At 39.0% G+C, this 19,982-nt stretch overlaps 2 protein-coding genes across 5 annotated transcripts in view; both read left to right on the forward strand.

Annotated features, from left to right (window-relative positions):
• The window catches only part of LOC117915044 (chromatin structure-remodeling complex protein SYD), a 35,377-nt gene extending 24,130 nt beyond the window's left edge, over positions 1-11,247 (forward strand). For all 3 annotated transcript variants that reach the window (XM_034830593.1, XM_034830592.1, XM_034830594.1), the window contains exons 25-32: positions 352-521; positions 1,857-1,935; positions 2,035-2,109; positions 3,211-3,308; positions 3,414-3,521; positions 4,226-4,283; positions 4,383-4,601; positions 4,738-11,247. In XM_034830593.1, coding sequence (XP_034686484.1) covers positions 352-521; positions 1,857-1,935; positions 2,035-2,109; positions 3,211-3,308; positions 3,414-3,521; positions 4,226-4,283; positions 4,383-4,601; positions 4,738-10,944 — 7,014 coding nt within the window. In that variant the 3' untranslated portion in view covers positions 10,945-11,247. The remainder of the gene's footprint in view (positions 1-351; positions 522-1,856; positions 1,936-2,034; positions 2,110-3,210; positions 3,309-3,413; positions 3,522-4,225; positions 4,284-4,382; positions 4,602-4,737) is intronic.
• An 808-nt stretch (positions 11,248-12,055) lies between these two features.
• LOC117914459 (bifunctional 3-dehydroquinate dehydratase/shikimate dehydrogenase, chloroplastic-like) overlaps positions 12,056-19,982 on the forward strand; it is a 30,395-nt gene continuing 22,468 nt past the window's right edge. The window contains exons 1-2 of one of the 2 annotated variants that reach the window (XM_034829808.1): positions 12,056-12,186; positions 12,631-12,865. In XM_034829808.1, the coding sequence (XP_034685699.1) occupies positions 12,651-12,865 (215 nt within the window). In that variant the 5' untranslated portion in view covers positions 12,056-12,186; positions 12,631-12,650. The remainder of the gene's footprint in view (positions 12,187-12,630; positions 12,866-19,982) is intronic. The other variant, XM_034829809.1, reaches the window with a different exon arrangement.

The following is a 19,982-nucleotide window of genomic DNA, read 5'->3' on the forward strand; positions in this document are numbered from 1 at the left end:
TTTTTTTTTGGGTGGGGGGGTGCGGGTTGGGATTTGAGCATAAAAAAAATGCTAATTTAAAAGGAAAGAAAAAGAAGTATTAATGGTCTTGCTATTTTCCTTATCCTCTCAACATCATGCAGTTTGAGATTTGTGATGCCATAGAGGATGATATGCTATTTTGTCATTTCACCTTTCCTTTTAACAAGTCATTTTGCACAAAAAGCATGAATAATAACTTTTCATGTTCAGAGCTTTTGTCTTTTCAAGTACCTTATTGGTCATGCTTCTCGTTGAACTATTCCCATAAATATGAAATCTTAATACCATGAATTGATATTTTAATTACCGCTTATATGTGGAACTTGGCAGGTTCTTTTCTTTTCCACAATGACTAGGCTGCTTGACGTCATGGAGGAATATCTGCACTGGAAACAGTATCGATACCTTCGATTGGACGGACATACATCTGGGGGTGATCGTGGAGCCCTCATTGAGCAGTTCAACCAGCCAGATTCTCCATATTTTATTTTTTTGCTCAGGTAATTCATCGCGTAATATATAGTGATAAACTCAATACTTTCTAGTGCTGGATGATTAATGAGTTCTCAACTTCTTTATCTGTGGTCTATTGGTGGAGGTAGACTGTAGTGAATGTGGTTATCCATATGAGAGTGCAGTAGAATCAGTGTCTTGACAGGTTGATGTTTTGGGGCAATATAGCCATTTGCTTTGTTGGCATCTGTATAAAACAGAAGAGGTAGTTGCATGCTTTTAGGCATGACACCGTGTTGCCAGTGCTTCAACATGAATCATGTATTGTAGTACAGCTGTCTTAAGGTGAAATGGCCTGGACAGTGGGCTACCATGTGAATCATGTATTGCACTATAGCAATACTCCTTTCCTAGTAGGTTGAACTGGGCTAGGCACTGGCCTCTGTAGCTTACAGGCGTGCCATTGCTGCCATAATGAGCCTATATTGTTGTAACCTAGTCAAGATAATCAAATAATCCCATGAGTGGGCACAGCATTCTTTGGATCGTCATTGGCTGAATGTATGCAAGTTATCTGTCAATAGATGCTTTGTTTGGTTTATCTCTCTAAACTTTCGCCAAAACATATATGTTCTTGGGGCCTCATGTTGACAAACTGTTAAATGACCAACAAACTTTTATATATGCTTGCCTTCACAATTAGCACTAGGCATAGGATAAATTGCCAAAGAGTTGAACACCATGTTTCATCTCTGTGCCTTGGTCAGCTCACTTCTGGGGAGTGATGGCCTTCCTTAAATTTTCTGTACAGAATGCAGGGCATGTGGGAGATAATCCCTGATCCCCCTTGGTCCCTTAGATTAAGCCATCTGTACATTTAGTCTTATAAGAATAAGAATTGACCTCTGTGGCTTCTCTTTTGTTTTTCTTGGTCAGACATTATGATTTGTTTGCTAGTGTGGGTATGAATTCTTTGGTGTTTTGGACTACATGTTTCTGGACACTATTTGGGTGATCTGGAATGATAGGAATCATGATTTTTAGGAAGATACAGATCTCCTGGGAGTGAGGGTAACGTTTTCCTTTATGAGATCTGTTTGGAAAGAATTTGATGGTACTTCTCACAGTTAATTTCACTGATTGGCTGTCTGTTCGCTTGAACTCCTTGAGGTGAATCCATATCTGGGCTCTTACACATTGTGCTCTTAGCTGTTGTTGCATTAAGGCAATCTCCTCCTTTTTATTGGGTTTTCCTCATTAAAATTTCTCTGTTTTTAATCTGGGGAAAAAAAATAAGAATAAGAAGAAACAAGAGTATGCACACACATGTATTTATGATTGATCAGTTTCAAAAGTACTGACATTTGTACATATTGTGTTAGCATCCGTGCTGGAGGCGTTGGAGTGAATCTTCAGGCTGCTGATACAGTGATCATATTTGACACTGACTGGAATCCTCAGGCAAATACAGAAACTAGATGCCCTTGAAGAATTGTCTGTGAAGTTGAAATTATATTTTTGTTGTTCCTAAGTGTGATTTTCATTTTGGTTCTCTCTCAGGTTGATCTGCAAGCTCAGGCAAGGGCCCATAGAATTGGCCAAAAGAGGGATGTTCTTGTCCTTCGATTAGAAACAGTGAGTACATTTCTAGGGTTTATGTTGTAGGATAAGTATCTTCTTGATTTAGGAATGATTATGCATGGGGTATTTGTAAAAAATATTATTTTGTTTTTTCACTTCTTTTGACAGTTTGGGCTGTATTTTTCTAATTGCTGGCTGGGTATCTGTTTTCATGTGATATGCTTGGATTAGTATTTAGTAGCAAACATTTTTCTTCCAAAATTGGCAGCTGAGGGGTTCAGAGAGATCCTTGTGGGACACAATGTTGGTTCCTCTTTGCATATTTCATAGAGATTAATGTGTAGATTCCAGCTTTCTTTCTTTTCCATTTGTCATGTTCCTATAGAAAAACGAAAATAGATTAAATTGCTGTCATCTTTTTGGCTTGTAAACCAACTGACAAATGTATTGTGGGACCATTGAAGTGGCAGAACATCCTCTGGCCTTCCAGGAAATAGATATGTGGGTGTCTTACATTGTGCTTTTGTGTGTAATATTTAGGTTGTTTTCATGCTTTATGAGTACAAATGCTTTCTTATTGTAGGGATATTATGATTGATCTTTTTTGTTGTCATTTTCTTTAACTGTTGTAAATATAATATCTCCTGAACTCATGATTGTGGAAAATCTCCTAGAATGAAGTTTTTATTCAGTTATGTTGATTTCATATATTGCCTACCTCATAGTTCTTTCACTACTGAGCTCTTGTTCAGCTTGTAATATTATTTTTTGAATAATTCATCCTTAATTCTAATTTCCATTGTGCTTTTGATTCTTGTATTGTATTCATATGCCATTCCTGTATTTATTTCCCAAATCTCGTCAGCCCCTTTCTTGTATTCTAATTTATCTTTCAACTTCCATTTTCTTCCCTTCACTGAGAAGGGAAACAAAAAACCCAATTGGATGCATTCCCAGCCATAGCAATTCACAGGAAATAGAAATATAATGTTTTGATGCTATACTGGTACATACATTACATGGGATGTTTGTAAACCTTCTCACTGGTTTTATTGTTAAAGAAATCACTGAATTTGAAAGTTTTTGGTATGATGTGATATATTGTTCTTCATCTGTGTTCATTGAATTATATTGAACTACTTTTATTGCAATAAGGTCCAAACCGTGGAAGAACAAGTCAGGGCTTCAGCTGAACATAAACTGGGAGTTGCTAATCAGAGTATCACTGCTGGTTTCTTTGATAACAATACAAGGTACATCAGTATTCTTGTTAAATTAATGTTTCCTGCTAAAATTTCCAAAATTTTCTGATACACCTTTTAGTTCTACTGAAGGATTTTTCTGTAATAAAACCTCAGTGCAGAAGATAGAAGGGAATACTTGGAGTCGTTGCTGCGGGAGTCTAAGAAAGAGGAAGCTATGCCTGTTTTAGATGATGATGCTCTGAATGATCTCTTAGCCCGCAGGTAGGTTCCATCTCCAGCTTCATGTTTATTCATCCATCTGAATGTTATTTATATAACTGCTTTCTCACACTGAGACATTATGAAACAGCAGAAGCTGTACCACTTTTTCTTTCCCCCCCTATTTATGTGTTACTTGCCTTGTGTGTATGGGAAGGCTTATTCATTAGTGGGTTTGTTTGTTTGTTTTTCCCCCTCCTTTCCATATTTATGTGATACTGTGAGTATGGGAATGGTCGTTCACTAGTGCCAAGAATTCTTTTATATCTGGATTCTCAAAAAGACAAATACTAGCCTTTGAATGTTATTTTTTCTGCTACTTAGACCAAGAAAATTGAAAATCCTTACCCAGTTACTTGGATTCAAGTAGAGAAATGATACTTCACCATTCTGCTGTTTGCATAAGGCTATACTTACCTCTAAGTTTAAGTCACCCTTTATTATTTGTAAGTTAAGATGTAGTGGATCATAGGGATTAGAGGTTTCTATCACTGCTAGCCTATGTATTTGCAGATTTATTTATTTGTTTATTTTTCCCTTTTTTGACTCTGAAATTATGTGTGCTATTTAATATCGTAACCTGTTGCTCTTCATGTTCTGCCTTTGATTTGTTGTTTTCCTTAGTTTAATATTGTGATTTCCATATACTTTAGCTATTTTTCTTTTGGCATTTTTATTGTCAAGCTGAAATGTTCATATTCTGGCAGTGAGTCGGAGATTGATATATTTGAATCCATTGACAAAAAAAGACAGGAAGCAGAGATGGTATGCTTCATTTTCACTTTGGGTGGCATAAATGTCTTTGGATTTATAGATGACTGCTGTCTGATCTAGTGCATTACTAAAATAAACTAAATTCTGCAGGCAACATGGAAAAAGCTAGTTGGACAGGGAATGGAGCTTACACCTCCCCTTCCTTCTCGCCTTGTAACAGATGATGACTTGAAAGTATTCTATCAAGCAATGAAAATATATGAAGAATCAAATGCTGGGGCAATATCTAATGTTGGTGTAAAACGGAAGGGTGAGTATCTTGGGGGCCTTGATACACAACAGTATGGAAGAGGCAAACGAGCAAGAGAGGTCGGTTGATTACATTTTATTCCTCTAACGTGTACATTACTTATAACTTGTCCAACTATGCATGATCTTGTCTTGTCTTGTCCTGTTTTTTCTTTTTCTTTTAATAATTTTTTTTTTTAATCTTTTGCTTACCTAGGTGCGTTCCTATGAAGAACAATGGACAGAGGAAGAATTTGAAAAATTGTGTCAGGTTGACTCCCCTGAATCTCCCAAACTGAAGGAAGAAATGGTAGAGACAAACTTGCCAATTGATTCCAGTGGGCCTGTGGTGGCCACTAGTAACACAGAATCACCTGCTCCTGCTCCTGCTCCTGCTCCTGCTGCTCCTGCTCCTGCTCCTGCTCCTGCTCCTGCTCCTTCTCCTGCTCCTGCTCCTGCTCCTTCTCCTGCTCCTGCTCCTGCTTCTGCTCCTGCTCCTGCTCCTCCCCCTCCACCACCTCCGTCAGCTCCCTCTGTAGAGCCGCCACCACAGCAAAGCAAAGAGGTAACTCCACCATCTAGACGGGGCCGTGGGAGGCCAAAAAGAGCTACTTTGGACATCTCTTCTGCAGTGGTTCATCCAGCACCTTCAGGAGCTGAGAAACTGGATACAGGGTCTCAGAAGGGAAATGTATCTAGCTTTCCAATGGCTTCTGGTCCTCATTCTTTCCCTGGTCCCACAGCTGTAAAAGGTACCAGTTCGAGCATGCACAATGTTGGTGTGGGAGTCCCTGCTATTCCTCCTCAATCACTTCCTCCTGTTCCTCCTGGCTCTCACATTACTGTACCAGATTCTTCTGTACCTGTGCAAGTTAAGGGACAAGGTCGAAAGGCTCAAAGTGGAGGAGAGGGACCCAGGCGCAGGGGAAAGAAACAGGCTTCTGTACCACCTGCTGTTCCTGATGCTTTAGCTGGTCAGGATCCGAAATTAAATGAGCAATCACAAAATAAATTGGGTGATCCAAAATTGAATGAGCCATCACAAAATAAGTTGGGGGATCCAAAATTGAATGAGCAATCACATAATAACACTGGGGATTCTGTTCTAACAGCTTCTAGCTTTCCAACAACTCCTGGCCCTGATTCTGTTTCTGCTTCTACTACTGTAAAAAGTATCAGTGGAACCGTGCAACACTTTGGTGTAGGAATTGCTCCTAGTTCTCAGGCAGCACCTCCTCTTCATCTTGTTGCCTCTGATTCTAAATCTACCCCCCCTTGCCCCCCTGTAGTGACCCAAGTTAAAGGACAAGGTCGCAAAACTCAAAGTGGAGCAGAAGCGCCCCGACGTAGAGGAAGGAAACAGGCTTTGTTACCACCAGCAGTTCCTGGTGGCTTAGTTGGTGAGGAGCCAGCGAATCAGGGATCACAGAATAAATCTGGGGACTTAGTGGGAGCAAGTAGTGGAACAGTTTCTAGCTTGCCAGTGGCTCCTGGTCCTACTCCAGTTTCTGCTGTAAAAGTTATCAGTGGAACGATGCATCATTTTGGTGTGGGGATTGCTCCTAGTTCTCAGCCAGTTCCTCCTTCCCCTTCTGTTGCTCCCAGTTCTCAATCTACCCCTCCGTGTCCTACTGCTCCTGTGCGAGTGAAAGGGCAAAGTCAGAAGGCTCAGAGTGGAGCAGGAGCTCCTCGGCGAAGGGGAAAGAAACAGTGTCCAATACCTCCTGGTGCTCCTGATAGTTTAGCTGGGCAGGTTCCAAAATCAAGTGAGAAGGTACAGAGCAAATCGGGGGATTTGTTGGGGAGTAAAGCAATTGCTGTGGGAAGTGAGCAAGAGAAGGATTCTCGGGAACTAGCAAATGCTATCCAGCACAAAGCATGTAAAATCCCTACTTCTAATGTTTTAGCTGGTGTGGATCTGAAATCAACTAAGCAACCAGACTATTCTGCCCAAAACAAGAAGCCAAGAATCTCATCAACAACAGATGGCATTGCTGGTCAGGATCCAAAATCAAATGAGAGGTTGCAGTATAAATCTGGGGACTCATTGGGAGATGAAGCCATTGCCCTGAGAACTGAGCAAGAGGAGACTCGGGAACTGACAACTGCTATCCAGGAGCAAGCATCTAAAGGCTTGGATCTGAAATCAACTGAGGAATCGGAGTATTCTGCCCAAAACAAGAAGCCAAGAATCTTGCCCACAACAGATAGTGTTGCTGGTGAAGATCCAATATCAAATGAGAAGGCACAGGATAAGTCTGGAGATTCATTGGGTAATCAAGCTATTGCCATGAGATCTGAGCAAGAGAAGGAGACCAAAGAAGTGACAAATGCTATCCAGGAACAAGCAAGTAAAGTCCATTCTTCTGATGTTTTGGCTAGTACGGATCTGAAATCAACTGAGCAGTCAGAGAATCCTGTCCAAAACAAGCACCCTAGAAGCTCATCAATAACAGAAAGCAGTGCTGATAAGGATCCAGAATTAAATGAGAAGCTACAGGATGCATCAGGGGTTTTGTTGGGGAGTCAAGCCACTGCCAGTAGAAGTGAGCAAGAGAAAGAACTGACAATTTCTGTCCAGGAGCAAGCATGTAATATTCATACTTCTGGTGTTTTAGTTGATATGGATCTCAAATCAACTGAGGGATCTTATTGTTCTGCCCAATATAAGATGCCAGCAAGCTCACCAACAACACATGACAGTGCTGGTCAGGATCCAAAATCAAATGAGAAGCTGCCTGATAAATCTGGGTATTTATTGGAGACTAAAGCCATTTCCATGACAAGTGAGCAAGAGAATGACAGCCAGGAGCTAGAAAGTACTATCCAGGAGCAAGCATGTAAAATCCATGGTTCTGATGTTTTAGCTGGTCAGACTCTAGAATCAACTGAGCAATTGAATTATTCTGCCGAAAACCTGAAGGAAGCTAGCTCATCAACAACCCATGATTGTGCTGCCAGATTGCTGGAAAAAGTTTCTGTATGCTTAGAAGTTAGTGAAGTTGATGCATCTCTGAAATCAAAGGAGGAAACTTTGCCTACTGAAATACAGGCATGTCAAAACAACGTAGACCATGCCTTAGAATCAATCCAAACTGCTGATGCAAATGATGTTGCTTCTCTGACAAAGAAGGTTACTTCTGAGATTTGTTCAATTGAGACTAAATTTGATGTGTCTTTTGCAAGTGAAATTGGGGATGCTCCAACTGTTTCAAATAAGACCTTGTCTGAGGTGACCAAAAAACAGAGCTTGGAGGATGAAACATGTTCAACTATGCCTACTTTTGTAGCTGCAACTCCAGTAGTTGACCCTCCAGTTGACAATGATGAAAACCCATCTGGTAAAGAAGGTAATGCAGAAGTAGAAGAGAATGAAGATGCTGTTCTGGATGAAGCCCTTGTTTCAAAGCCTGAGGTTTCTGAATCTCACAGCAAGGTCTCTGCTGGCTCCACTGGAAATATGACAGATTCGGAAAAGCTTATTGATGTAAGCTCCATCATGGTGAGTAATAGGGCAGTGATTTGCACAGTTCCACTCAGGCTTGAGACGTTGGAAACTTGCTCATCAGATGTTAAAGTTGATGAGTTGTTTGTGCGTGAAGGTGGGGATGCCCCAAATTTTCCAGAACCAAGACTAACCTTTACTGAGGTGACCAAGAACGAAAGTCCAAAGGATGATAGAAATTCAACCATTTTAGCCTTGGAAAAAGAAACTCCAGATTGGGATGTTCCAGTTGACAGGCACAAAAATCAATCTGGGAAAGATGGGGATGGAGAAGAACAAGAAGACAAAGATCCTCCTCCAGTGGTTGCCCTTGTTTCTGAGACTGAGCCTGAGATCACTGCTGACTCTGTTGAAAACATGGTATTTTCTAGTCATCTTATTGAAGACAACTCAATCATGGGGAGCAATGCTACTAATGTTGTTTGCAAAGTTTCTCCCCTAGTCTATTCATCTGAAACTTGCTCGTCAGAAACTAAAGTTGGTGAGCCTTTTGGGAATGATGATGGAGATGCCCCAATTGTGCCTGTATCAAGTAAGACAGTCATTGAGGTGAATAAGAATGAAAATTTGGAGGATAATTCATGTTCAACAATGTCAACTTCAGAAAGTGAAGCTCCTGTCTTGGACCTTCCAATTTGCAACCATGAAAATCAATGTGATGATGGAGACACCCCAACTGTACCTGTATCAAGTAAGACTGCTGCTGAGGGGAATAAGAACCAAAGTTTAGAGGATAAAATGCATTCTACCATGTCAAGTTTGGAAAAAGCAGCTCCAGTTTTGGACCTCCAAATTTGTAGTTACGAAAAACAGTGTGTAAAAGAAGGTGATGCAAAAGAAGAAGAGGATAAGGGTCCTTTGCTGGACCAGACCATTGTTTCAGAGGCTAAAGCTTGTGAACTTGAAAGCAAGACAACTGCTGGCTCCATTGAAACCATGATAGTTGCAGAGCAGATTGTTGAAGAAAAAAGGAGCATGGATGAGGTTCCTACGGTTTCTTCCTCTGTTGGGCTATCTGAAACTTGCTCATCAGAAACTAAAATTAGTGAATCTATTGGGGCTGAAGGTGGGGATAACCCAACTCTTACTGTGTCATGCAATACCTCTATCGAGGTGATCAAAAATCAAAGTTTGGAGTTGAAAATATGTTCAGAAATCACTTCAGAGGCAGGAGCTCCAGCTTTGGACCTTCCAGCTGAGAACTGTGAAAGCCAATCTGAGAAGGCGTGTATTGCAGAAATAGAAAGAGGCAATAGTCCTGATGTAGTTGATGCCCTTATCTTAGAGTCCAAGGCTTGTGAACCTGAAAGCAAGATAACTTCTGGCTCTGTTGAAAACATGCCAGAATCAAGTCAACCTATTGAAAAGAATTCAATCTTGGGAATTAATGTGGAGACCATTTGCTCTGATCCTCTCATTTCTGGCCAAGTGGATGATGTTTCTTGCCAGAAATCACCTGCTCGTGATGGTGCTCTGGTTGACTTATCTGTGAGAGCTTCTAGCATTCAGATGGATTCACCTTTGGTATCTGAAGATGCTGCAGAGTTTAATGATATGGCTAAAAATAATTTAGGAAACAGATCAAAGCCTTCATCGGAAGAGTCTCCAAAATCTTCTCCTCTAGGTATCAGAAGCTTTGATGCACCTATGAGTTCTGTAAAAACTGATGATGTTGGAAGTCCTCCAGTGGATTCTGTTGTTGGTCTTCTTCCTGTTGATCCTGATGATTCAGGCATCTGTAATTTGGATGGTGGCGTTCCTGATGAGGATAAATTAAGCATGGTTCCTACTGAAGCTGATCAATGCAGCAGTAAAGTTATGTCTGAAGTTGCAGAAACTGCCCTGGAAGCTGATAATATTGGAGCTATTCCTGAAGTACCCCCTATTGATACTGCATCAGCGTGTGAGACAGTCACTTCTCATGAATCTTCTCAAGACAAGTGCAGCCCCAAGTCTCCATGTGATGGAAGTGAAGATAAAGGGAAACTTACATTAGAGCCTATGGACTCTACTATTAAAGTTGGCAACACAGAGCTTGTTTCAAAAGATGATGGCGGAGTTCAACCAATGGCTGGAGTTGAATTTTCTGAGAGCGAGCATGATGGGGCTCACATTTCAATTAAACCAATGGCTGGAGTTGAATGTTCTGAGAGCGAGCATGATGGGGCTCACAATTCAAAAGATCTCTCAGAAACACAAGCATCTTCACCCAAAGTTTTATTTAATTCCAATGATGGAGTCTCAAATGATTTTAATGCTGAAATTGCTGATCCAATGGATGTTGGCGGAGTTATGGTAGAACAAGCCCCTGTATTGGAACCCATGCACCCAGTAACTGCCAAGTCTGGCAATACAGAGTGTGTTCCGAATGATGCTGCAATTGAACCAGTAATGGGTGTTGAAAGTTCCAAAGATGACACTGACCAAGTCTGCCACATGGATGTAAATTTGGTCTCGCCAGAAGTTCCTAAAGCTGAATTGAATGATCCAATGGATGTTACTGAGGCTGTAGTTATGGCTGAAAATATAGATCCACAGCTGTCTTTGCTGGAGACACAGGTAGAGGAGACCAAGAGCTCATCTGAAAACGGTCCGGATGGGAATTCATCTTCTTTGGAGATGCTAGAAGAAAAGATGGAACCCTCATCTGAGAAGGGTATAGTTGAAAGCTCTTCTTCGATGGAGACACAGGAAGAAAACATCAGGGACTCATCTGAGAAGGATCTAAATGCGAGCTTGTCTTCCTTGGAGACACGGGAAGAAAAGATCGAGGGATCATCTGAGAAGGATCTAGCTGGGAGATCGCCTTCCTTGGAGACACAGGAAGAAAAAATCGAGGGGACAGCCGGGAAGGATCCATTTGAGAAATCATCTGCCTTGGAGGTAGAGGAAGATAAGATTGAGGCCTCATCCGACTAGGATCCAGTTGGGCCAGAAAGAAAAGATTGAGTGCTCACCTGGTAATGATCCAATTGGGAGCTTGGCAGCAGTGGTGGAAACGAAAGGTCTGAAGCTGATTCAAGTCTTATGAATTGTAAATTTTGCTGTACTAGCAAATTGGATTTCATGTATAATTTCCTGATCTAATTTATGTACCTCAACTGGTTCCTCTAGGGTTCAGTAGGCACAAATCGGAAATTGAATGTTTGCCTTTCCTTGTATAGGTAGGATTTTTAAGTTAATACCTGATATATATGTCATTATACGTTCTCTTCCTGCATATTTCTCACCGGTCCAGACCCCGTTCCATACCAGTTACGAAAGCTTCCTGCATGTACGCAACCAGCAGGGTGCTTTGTTACTACTTGCTAGTCTGATGTTATGTGATGGTTTTTTCTGTGGTTGGCTGGCACGAAACTTATGTAAGAAATGTGATTCTAGCTTGATTGATCTTTTGCAACGTAAGCTTTCTAGTCATCTATGGCATCGGATGACTGTCTACTAGCTGGGTTGTTTGATTTGCGTCTTTCAGGGCCCGAATTGAGACGGAGGTGGACCTCACTGAGGACGGGATATGGCTGATGTAACCCTATATTCACTTTAATGGTGTATGGAATGAAATTTGACTCGCACTCCAGCTACACAGTTTCAGCCATGTATCCTGGCACCATGGTCTTTCAGAAGCTCATAATGTATTTCATATTTGTGGATAGGTGAGTTATATTGCGTCAAATGGGTTTGGTTGAATGTTCAGTGATCCAATTTGTAAGGGAATGGATATTGGCCCTTTGGCATCAGAGCAGCCCGACTCAGCTGACATGGTTTTAGACAAAGTTGAAATAAATTAAAGTCATAATTACGAGGCCTCCTCTTGATCAATTTATTCTTAAACAATTGTTGCAGATAAAGCAATTATTCAGAAGCGTAATGAAAAATGCTACTTTTCTTGGAAGAATCAATTGTCTCTACTAAAATATTTAACAAAAAGATGGTTTTATATAAATGATAGAGGCTGAGGGCATTATTGATTCCACAACTAAGGCAAGATGAACTTTAAAACAAAGAAGCCAAACACAGCCTTGGAAAATAACATTTTTGGTGCTGATAGGGAAAACAGCCTTGCTACTAACATTTTTGACCGCCTATAAAATCCACCAACCACCAAGGATTTCGGCTGAAATTCTTGCCGTGTTGTGAGCTCCGTTGTCACTGTTGCCTCTGGTAACACTGCAATTTGACGGCCCCTGCTCTTTTTCATTTTTTTTGTTTGGTTGCTGAGATAATGCGGCAAAATGGAGAAGGAAAAAAGTGTTAAATATCTCAGAACATCAGTAATAGCTCCAATAACATCGGAGATTTCGAAGTTCCAGTTCCTTTGCCGCGTTTTTTCCGCAACCAAGACGGATTTTCATCTGTTTAGATTTTCGAATCTAAGAGACTGGATATAAACTCTTGAGTTCCTTTTCTTGGATTTGGTTTTCTCTCTTGGATTCTTTACTCTTTTTTTTTTTAATTATTGTTTTCCATTTTTTTTTCACGTTTTTTCAGCAGGCAAATGGATTTTGTCTTTAAATTTTGAAATAGATCCGTTATGTTGGCCTTGCTTTTTTATTTTCTTTTCCTTTAATCTCCTGTTTTGAATTTGATGTTGTTTTTGAATTTTAGTTATACCTACCGCGGTTCAAATGGAAAGCGGAGGAATGAGTAAGAACTCAACCCTAATTTGTGTTCCTATAATGGGGGAAACAATTGAAAAGATGGTGGTGGACATGAGTAAGGCAAAAACTAGTGGTGCAGACCTTGTGGAGGTCCGATTAGATACTTTGAAGCGCTTCAATCCTCGCCAAGATCTTGAAGTCCTAATCAGAAAGTGCCCTTTACCTACTCTGTTCACTTACAGGTTTGGTAATAGAGTTTCAATAAATTATGAACATTTGGTTCTTCTTATTTTCAATTATATGAATTTCTGGGAAATTTTGCAATAAAACAGACCCCTGCGCCTGACTTTAACCGACTACCCCCTTTTCCTTCAAATTCAAAAGCCAATTCATCATCCGTAAACATTTAATGCACCACTGGCACTGGTTTTCAAGTTTCAATTTTGTTAGCAATTGGGAAGACTGGACTTATATTTGGCTGAATTTGGATAATCAGTTATTATTATTTTTTATTTAATTAAATTTTAAATTATTGTGTTGATGTTCAGAATTTCAAACATTTTCAACCTAGTTAATAAAAGTTTGAAACTGCAGTTTTGAATTCTGAAGTAATTACTGATTATTAAATAAGCTTATAACATGTAAGATTATTTAATGCAGTAAAGCTTCAAATTCCTGAACAATGAGCAAAGTGAAACCAACAAAAACATAGACTTGCATGATGTATTTGTGAAATTACTGGTATAATTCATGGTTATATATTTCTGAACAATGACAATTTCCCATTCAAAATTCAATTTGTATACAGATACCTCATAACATTATAGGGAGACAACACTAAGAAATTAGCAATGAAAAAACAATTGTCTTTAATTATGGGATTTTGGCATGTGGTGAACTAAATTAGATGACTAAGATTTTAGAGATTACATAACATTATCATAGATGTTTAGGTATATTAGTCTTTGGTAAAGGGTGCCATCCCTCATAGTCCATAGAAAAATTCTCTTGTATTCATTATTAGTGTGGGGAGACTCACATTGATTTGAAGCACTTTATATACCTATTTACTACATGTCCTTATTTGCAATCCCTAGAAGGGTAAGGATGGGGGTAGAGAAGATTCAAAAAGATTTTTTGTGGGGAGATGAGGCTCTAGAGAGGTCATTTTTAGTGAGATGGGCTACAATTTGCATAGATAGGAGTAAAGGAGGTATGGGTATTAGAAGTCTTTCATCTCTTAATTGAGCTCGTCTTAGGTAGTGGAATTGATGATTCGCTACTGAAGGGGAAGTTTTTTGGAAAGGTTATGGAGGGGAAGTATGGGAAAGAAGAAGGGGGTTGGTATTTCTATGAAGTGAGAGATGGATACAAGATTGGAGTATGAAAATCTATCAGGAAAGGATGAGATTTATTTGACAATACGGTTTTGTAGTGGGTAATGGAATGAAGGTGAAGTTTTGGAAGGATAGGTGATGTGGGAAGGAGCTCCTGTGTCTATTCTTTCCTTATATGTTTTAGCTTCATCAAAAAGATGTTTGAGTGGTGGATTTATAGGATGAGACAAGTGCAACGGGTTATTGGAATTCATTTTGCTCCAGACACTTAAACAATTGGGAGCTAGTTATTGTTGGGACTTTTTTCCAAAGATCGCAAGATAAGCTGATAAGGAAGGATGTTCTCAATAGGGTGATCTAGGAGTCAAACAATGGACTTTTTTTTTTCCCAAATCCTTTTACTTTATATTGAAGTTGAGGAGGACAAGTCCCTTCCTATCAAGGATTATGGGTGTCAATTAAAGCGAGCCTTTTTTTTGCTTAGGAAGCTAGTTGGGAAAAAGTTTTGAAGGTAGATCAACTTCAAAGAAGAGAGTGAGAAGGCTTTGCAAGTTGTCCTTAGCTATAAGGAGATTCTCGAAGGTTATCGAGGACTTAGAACTTAGGGATCTTCCCTTGCAAGCAAGGATGAAAGTTTCCATTTTTTTCGCCAAAATTTTGGGTTTCGGTGGCCGGCGAAACGAAAGAGGGGGGCGAAATGTTGATGGGAGAAATTTCGCCAAATTTCGGTTAGAATCGGTGAAAAATGGCTGTAGGTGAAAAATCACGGAATCTTCAAAAAATTGTTGGGCATTGCAATTTATCGGCGAATTTTCTGTTTGCATTGCCAATTTTTTTACCGATTTTTCGGGAAATTTCCTTATATTTCCTACTAGTCCATCCCGCGCACAGGATACAAAATTTGTCCAATTTTTTTTTTTTATAAAAAAAAAACATAAGATGTTATTTGGTAATCTAATCATGATTTGCAGGCAAAGGTTGTGTTTTTTAGCCTGGCTCAAAAATCGTGGATTTAGGGTTCGTGAAATTTAAATCCAATGGCACAAAAGCAAAGCGACCCCTAGAACAGATCTAGAAAACATAGGAAGCAAAAAAAAAAAAAAAAACAATCTTTTTGGTTTTCCTTGGGGGTTTTGCATGGATTTTCTCGGAAATCAAACGAGGATGAATTTTCCCGGAAATCGAATGGGGGATGGCTTTTCTTGGGAATCAAACGGGGGTTGCAAAAATAAAAAATAAAAATGATTAGATTAGAACCTGCGAGGATTGAGGGTGGAAGAGGAAAATAGGGCCTTTTTTAGGGATTCTGTCGTCTGGAGGGCATCTTCAGAGAAGGGCTTCTTGATGCTCGAGTGAGAGAAGTGGGTCTAGCCCTTTTGATTGTTAGATTTAATAGAGATAAAAAAAAAAAAATCAAATCATGACCCCTGTGCATCTGATGGTCCAAATTGAAGCTGGATGTGATCCAACGGTCAGAATTGAACCTCAAGCTATGTGATAATATGTACAAATTATTGATATTTACTAAAATAAGTTTTTCATGAAGCTTCATAATGAGTGTACAAGTACAACCGACATAATATAATTATGTCTAATATCGCAAATCATATTTTATATATATATATATATATCAAATTCTTCAACAAAGCAACTTTAAATTGTCTATTATACTTCTAATTACATTACTACGAGGTTTTTTTACATTTTCATGAGTTAATTATATATATATACATATATATATATATATATCAAATTCTTCAACAAAACAACTTTAAATTGTCTATTATACTAATTACATTACTACGAGGTTTTTTTTACATTTTCATGAGTTTTGATCAATTTTTTGCTTACCAAAATTTTTTTCCAAAATATCCATCGATATTTCTCCGATATATCCGTAAAATCAAGTTACCGATATATCCGTGATTACCGATATTTTCATCCTTACTTGCAAGGGGATCTTTTCACCTGGATGGGTGGCATGGACAATCAATCTCAGTTGAGATTAGATTGGTTCTTGGTGTCTGAGGGTTGGGAAGCCTTTTTCAATAGGGTAGTGCAATGCATCTTACCTAGACCAATGTCTGATCATTCTCCCATCTTGCTAGATAAGGGAGGGTGAGGAAAGGTCATTCCTCGTTCAAATTTGAGAACATGTGGTTGAAAGAGGAATGATTCAAAGATTTGTTGAGATCTTGGTGGTTGGGGTTCAACTTCCATGATTCCTTTAGTTTCATTTTGGTAGAAAAATTGAAAGTTGTAAAGTCTAATGTGAAGTTTGAACAAAGAGGTGTTTGACAATGCTACAGTTAGAAAGGAGATGGCATTGAACGAGGTGTTCTTTTGGGATTCCAAGGAAGGGACTAGTGTTTTGATTATGGAGGAGTAACATACTAGGAAGCAGATTGAGGAGGAGTATAAGAAGTGGGTTCTTTTGGAAGAAACTTCCCAAAGGCATAAGTGAGTTATGGTGGAAGGAGGGTGGCAAGAATACCAATTTCTTTTGCAAAATGGCTAAGGCTCATAGTAAAAGGAACTTCTTAGCCAAGATTAAAATCAATGGGACCTGGATTTTAGAGGAGAGTGAGATTAAGGATGGGGTGTTTCAAGCTTTTTGAAATCTTTTGCTTGAATCCGGGAATTGGAGACCTAACATCAACATGTTGTCATTTGATGTCTTAGGCGGTTAGGATGTAGCTATGTTGGAGGACCCGTTTATGAGGAATAAGTGTTTCATGCCCTCTCAGACCTTAATGGGACAAAACATCGGGCCTTGATGGCTTTTTCTATGGCATTTTGGCAATTCAATTGGGATTTTGTGAAGGAAAAGGTTTTGGGCTTTTTTAGGGACTTTCATGAGTAGGGTAGATTCTTAAAGAGCCTAAATGCAATTTTATTTATTTATTTATTTTTAATTCCCAAGAAAGAGGGAGTATAAGACCTTGAGGATTTTAGGCTTATCAACTTGGTAGGTGGCCTTTACAAATTGTGGGTTAAGTGTTAGCTAATAAACTTAAGAAGGTGGTGGGTAAGGTAGTGTCCAAATCCCAGAATGCCTTTGTGACGGAAAAATAAATCTTGGATGCAGTCTCATTACTAATGAGACCATTGACTCATTAATGAAAAACAATGAATGTGGATTAATCTGTAAGTTTGATACTAAGAAGGTTTATGATCATGTTAATTGGGGCTTCTTGCTCTCAATTTTAAAAAAAATGAGTTTTGGGGAGAAGTGGGTCAATTGGATTAAATTGTGTACTTCTACAATAAGGTATTTCATTCTCTTTAAGGCCATTTCATTAGACTTTTTTCAAAGCTCTCAAGGATTGAGGTAGGGGGACCTTTTCTCACCCTATTTATTTGCGATTGCAAAGGAGGCTCTCGGTTGTTTGCTCAAGAGGGCTAAGATTGGAGGTTTCTTGTCGGGTTGGAGGGTAGGGTGAATGACAAAGGTGGAGGAGTGGAAGTTTCTCATTTGTTGTTTGTCGATGATACTTTAGTCTTTTATGAGCCTTCTCAGAACTAGTTGACTTATTTGAGCTGGATGCTTATATGGTTTGAGGCTATTTTAGGGCTGAAAATTAATTTAGAAAAGAGGAAGTCAATTCTAATGGCAAGGGTGGAGAACTTAGAAGAGTTGCTTTAGAGTTTGGTTACAAGGTGGGTGCGCTTCTATCTTCTTATTTGGGTATTCCTTTAGTTGCTCCTTTTAAGTTTGTGGCGGTATGGGATGGAAGAGAGGAAAGGTTTTGCAAAAGGCTATCTATGTGAAAAAAATAATATATCTCCAAAGGTGGGAGACTTAGCCTGATTTATATCTAGTATGCTTATTTATTTTATGTCTTTGTTTTGCATTCGAAGGACAGCGAGGTTAAGGTTAGAGCAAGTTCAAAGGGATTTCCGATAGGGATGAGGAGCCCTTGAGCAAAAACCACATCTAGTAAGGTGGGCTATTATTTTTTTAGACAGAAGTAAGGGTGGTCTGGGGGGCTAGGAGTCTCTCGATGCTTAATAAGCCCCTTTTTTGTAAATGGAGTTGGTGTTATGTTGAGAATAGAGGAGCTTTTTGGAACGTTATAAGTGGAAAGTATGAGAAAGAAGGAGATTGGTGCTCCTATGAAGTGAGAGAAATGTGTAAGGTAGGGTTATGGAAAACCATAAGGAAGGATTGAGATCTTTTGACTTGTAAAGTTGCCTTTTTAGTGGGTAAAGAGTAGAGAGAGAGACTTTGGAAGGATAAGTGGTGTGGTCTAATCCTTCTTTATTTGCTATTGTTGTTTCAAAGGAGGCTTGGGTGGTAGATGTTTGAAATTTGTTAAATGAAAGGAGTTGTTTAGCCCCTCGCTTCTCTAGGCTTCTTAATGATTGGGAGATGGAAATTGTGGAGTGTTTTCTTATGAGACTGCACGAGAGGAGGGTGGCAAGGAAGAGGAAGATAAGATGATCTTGACATAATCAAAGAATGGTAAGTTTTCTGTCAAAACCTTATACTTGGCTTTGGAGCTGGGAAGTTTAAGCCTTGTTTGGTAATTTTTTTTGAAATAATTTTCTATTCTCTAGAACAAAGAAACAAAAAAATATGTTTGGTAACCACAAAATAAAAAAGAATTAACAAATTTCTATTCTTAAAAACATGGTGTCTTCAAAGTACATCTTTTAGTTGTTTTCATTTGTTTTTTGAGTACTATCTTTAAAAATAATTATACAAATATGGAAAATGATTAAAAATAATGCACTACATATAAAAATTAATTTAAAAATATATTTAAAACATAGAAAACATGTTAAAAATATTTCAAGTTTTGAAACAAACTTTTGTTCTACAAAACATTAGAGAACGGTTTTCAAAAACTATTCTTAAAAACTGTTTTTGAAAACGCTTCCCAAAAGGGCTCTAGCTTCTTTTTGGAAGGTGTTATTTGGAACTCTTAAGTGCCGCCAAAGGTGGACCTTTTTTCTTAGGAGGCTACTTGGGAAAAGGTTTTAACCTTGGATCATTTACAAAAAAGAGGGTGGTCTTTGGCAAGGAGTGTTTCCTTTGTCATTCAGAGGAAGAATTCATTGATGACATCCTTAGCCACACTATGCTAAGATGAGGGTTTTGTGACATTTATTGTTTTCCCTGTTTGATGTGGCTTAGGTGTTTCCCTTTTCGGTCAACGAGACACTATTAGGATGACATGAATCTTTCGTGGGTAAAAAATAGAAAAAAGTGTAGTGAGCTGCTTTCTTATGCTTATTTTGGACAATTTGGAATGAAAGATATAGTAGATCGTTTGAAAATGAGGAACATTCTTTTCAAGGGATGAAATGCTCTTTTCTCTTTAATCTCTACGCTTGGTCTAAGTGGTTTATAGTTTTTGGTCCTCCTTCTATAGTGGATTTTGTTGACTGGTTGGACTCTTATTGAGGGGGCATTGTTTTTTATTGCCTCTATATTCTTTTGGTGGCGTCTTTAGGCATCCATTCTATATTTTCTGTGTACTTTGAGGTGGATTGTTGACGTTTCTTTTTTATAATATTCTCTTGCTTTACCCATAAAAAAAAATTCAAAGAAGAGGGTGGCCTTCGGAGAACATATTTTAGCTTTGTAAAGTTGAAGGGGAATCAACTAACCACATTTTCTTCGCTGTGCCAAGTCAAGGATTTCAAGGCAGTTGTTGTCCTTATTTGGTGTAGCTTGGGTGCTTCCTTCCACAGTCAAAGAAGCTCTACTAAGCTGTCATGGCTTTTTTTGGGGGGGAAATGGAAGAAGATTTGGAAAGCCGCTCCTCTATGTATTTTTTGGACATTGTAGAAGGAAAAAAGCTGAAGAGTGTTTGAAAATGAGAAGCATTCTGATCAAAAATTGAAATCTTTGTTCCTAAGTAACCTATTAGCTTGGTTGGGATGTAGATTGTAGAAGGCTCAATGCCTTTGATTATTGGCTGGGTGAGATCTTGTTGAGAGAGAGAGAGAGAGAGTTGTATTTTTGAGTTCTTTCTTTTGTGATGTTGCCATTCTGTGCCCGTTGTTTATGTTC

The sequence above is a fragment of the Vitis riparia genome, chromosome 5 (assembly GCF_004353265.1).
Source record: "Vitis riparia cultivar Riparia Gloire de Montpellier isolate 1030 chromosome 5, EGFV_Vit.rip_1.0, whole genome shotgun sequence".
In the NCBI taxonomy this organism is placed as follows: Eukaryota; Viridiplantae; Streptophyta; class Magnoliopsida; order Vitales; family Vitaceae; genus Vitis; species Vitis riparia.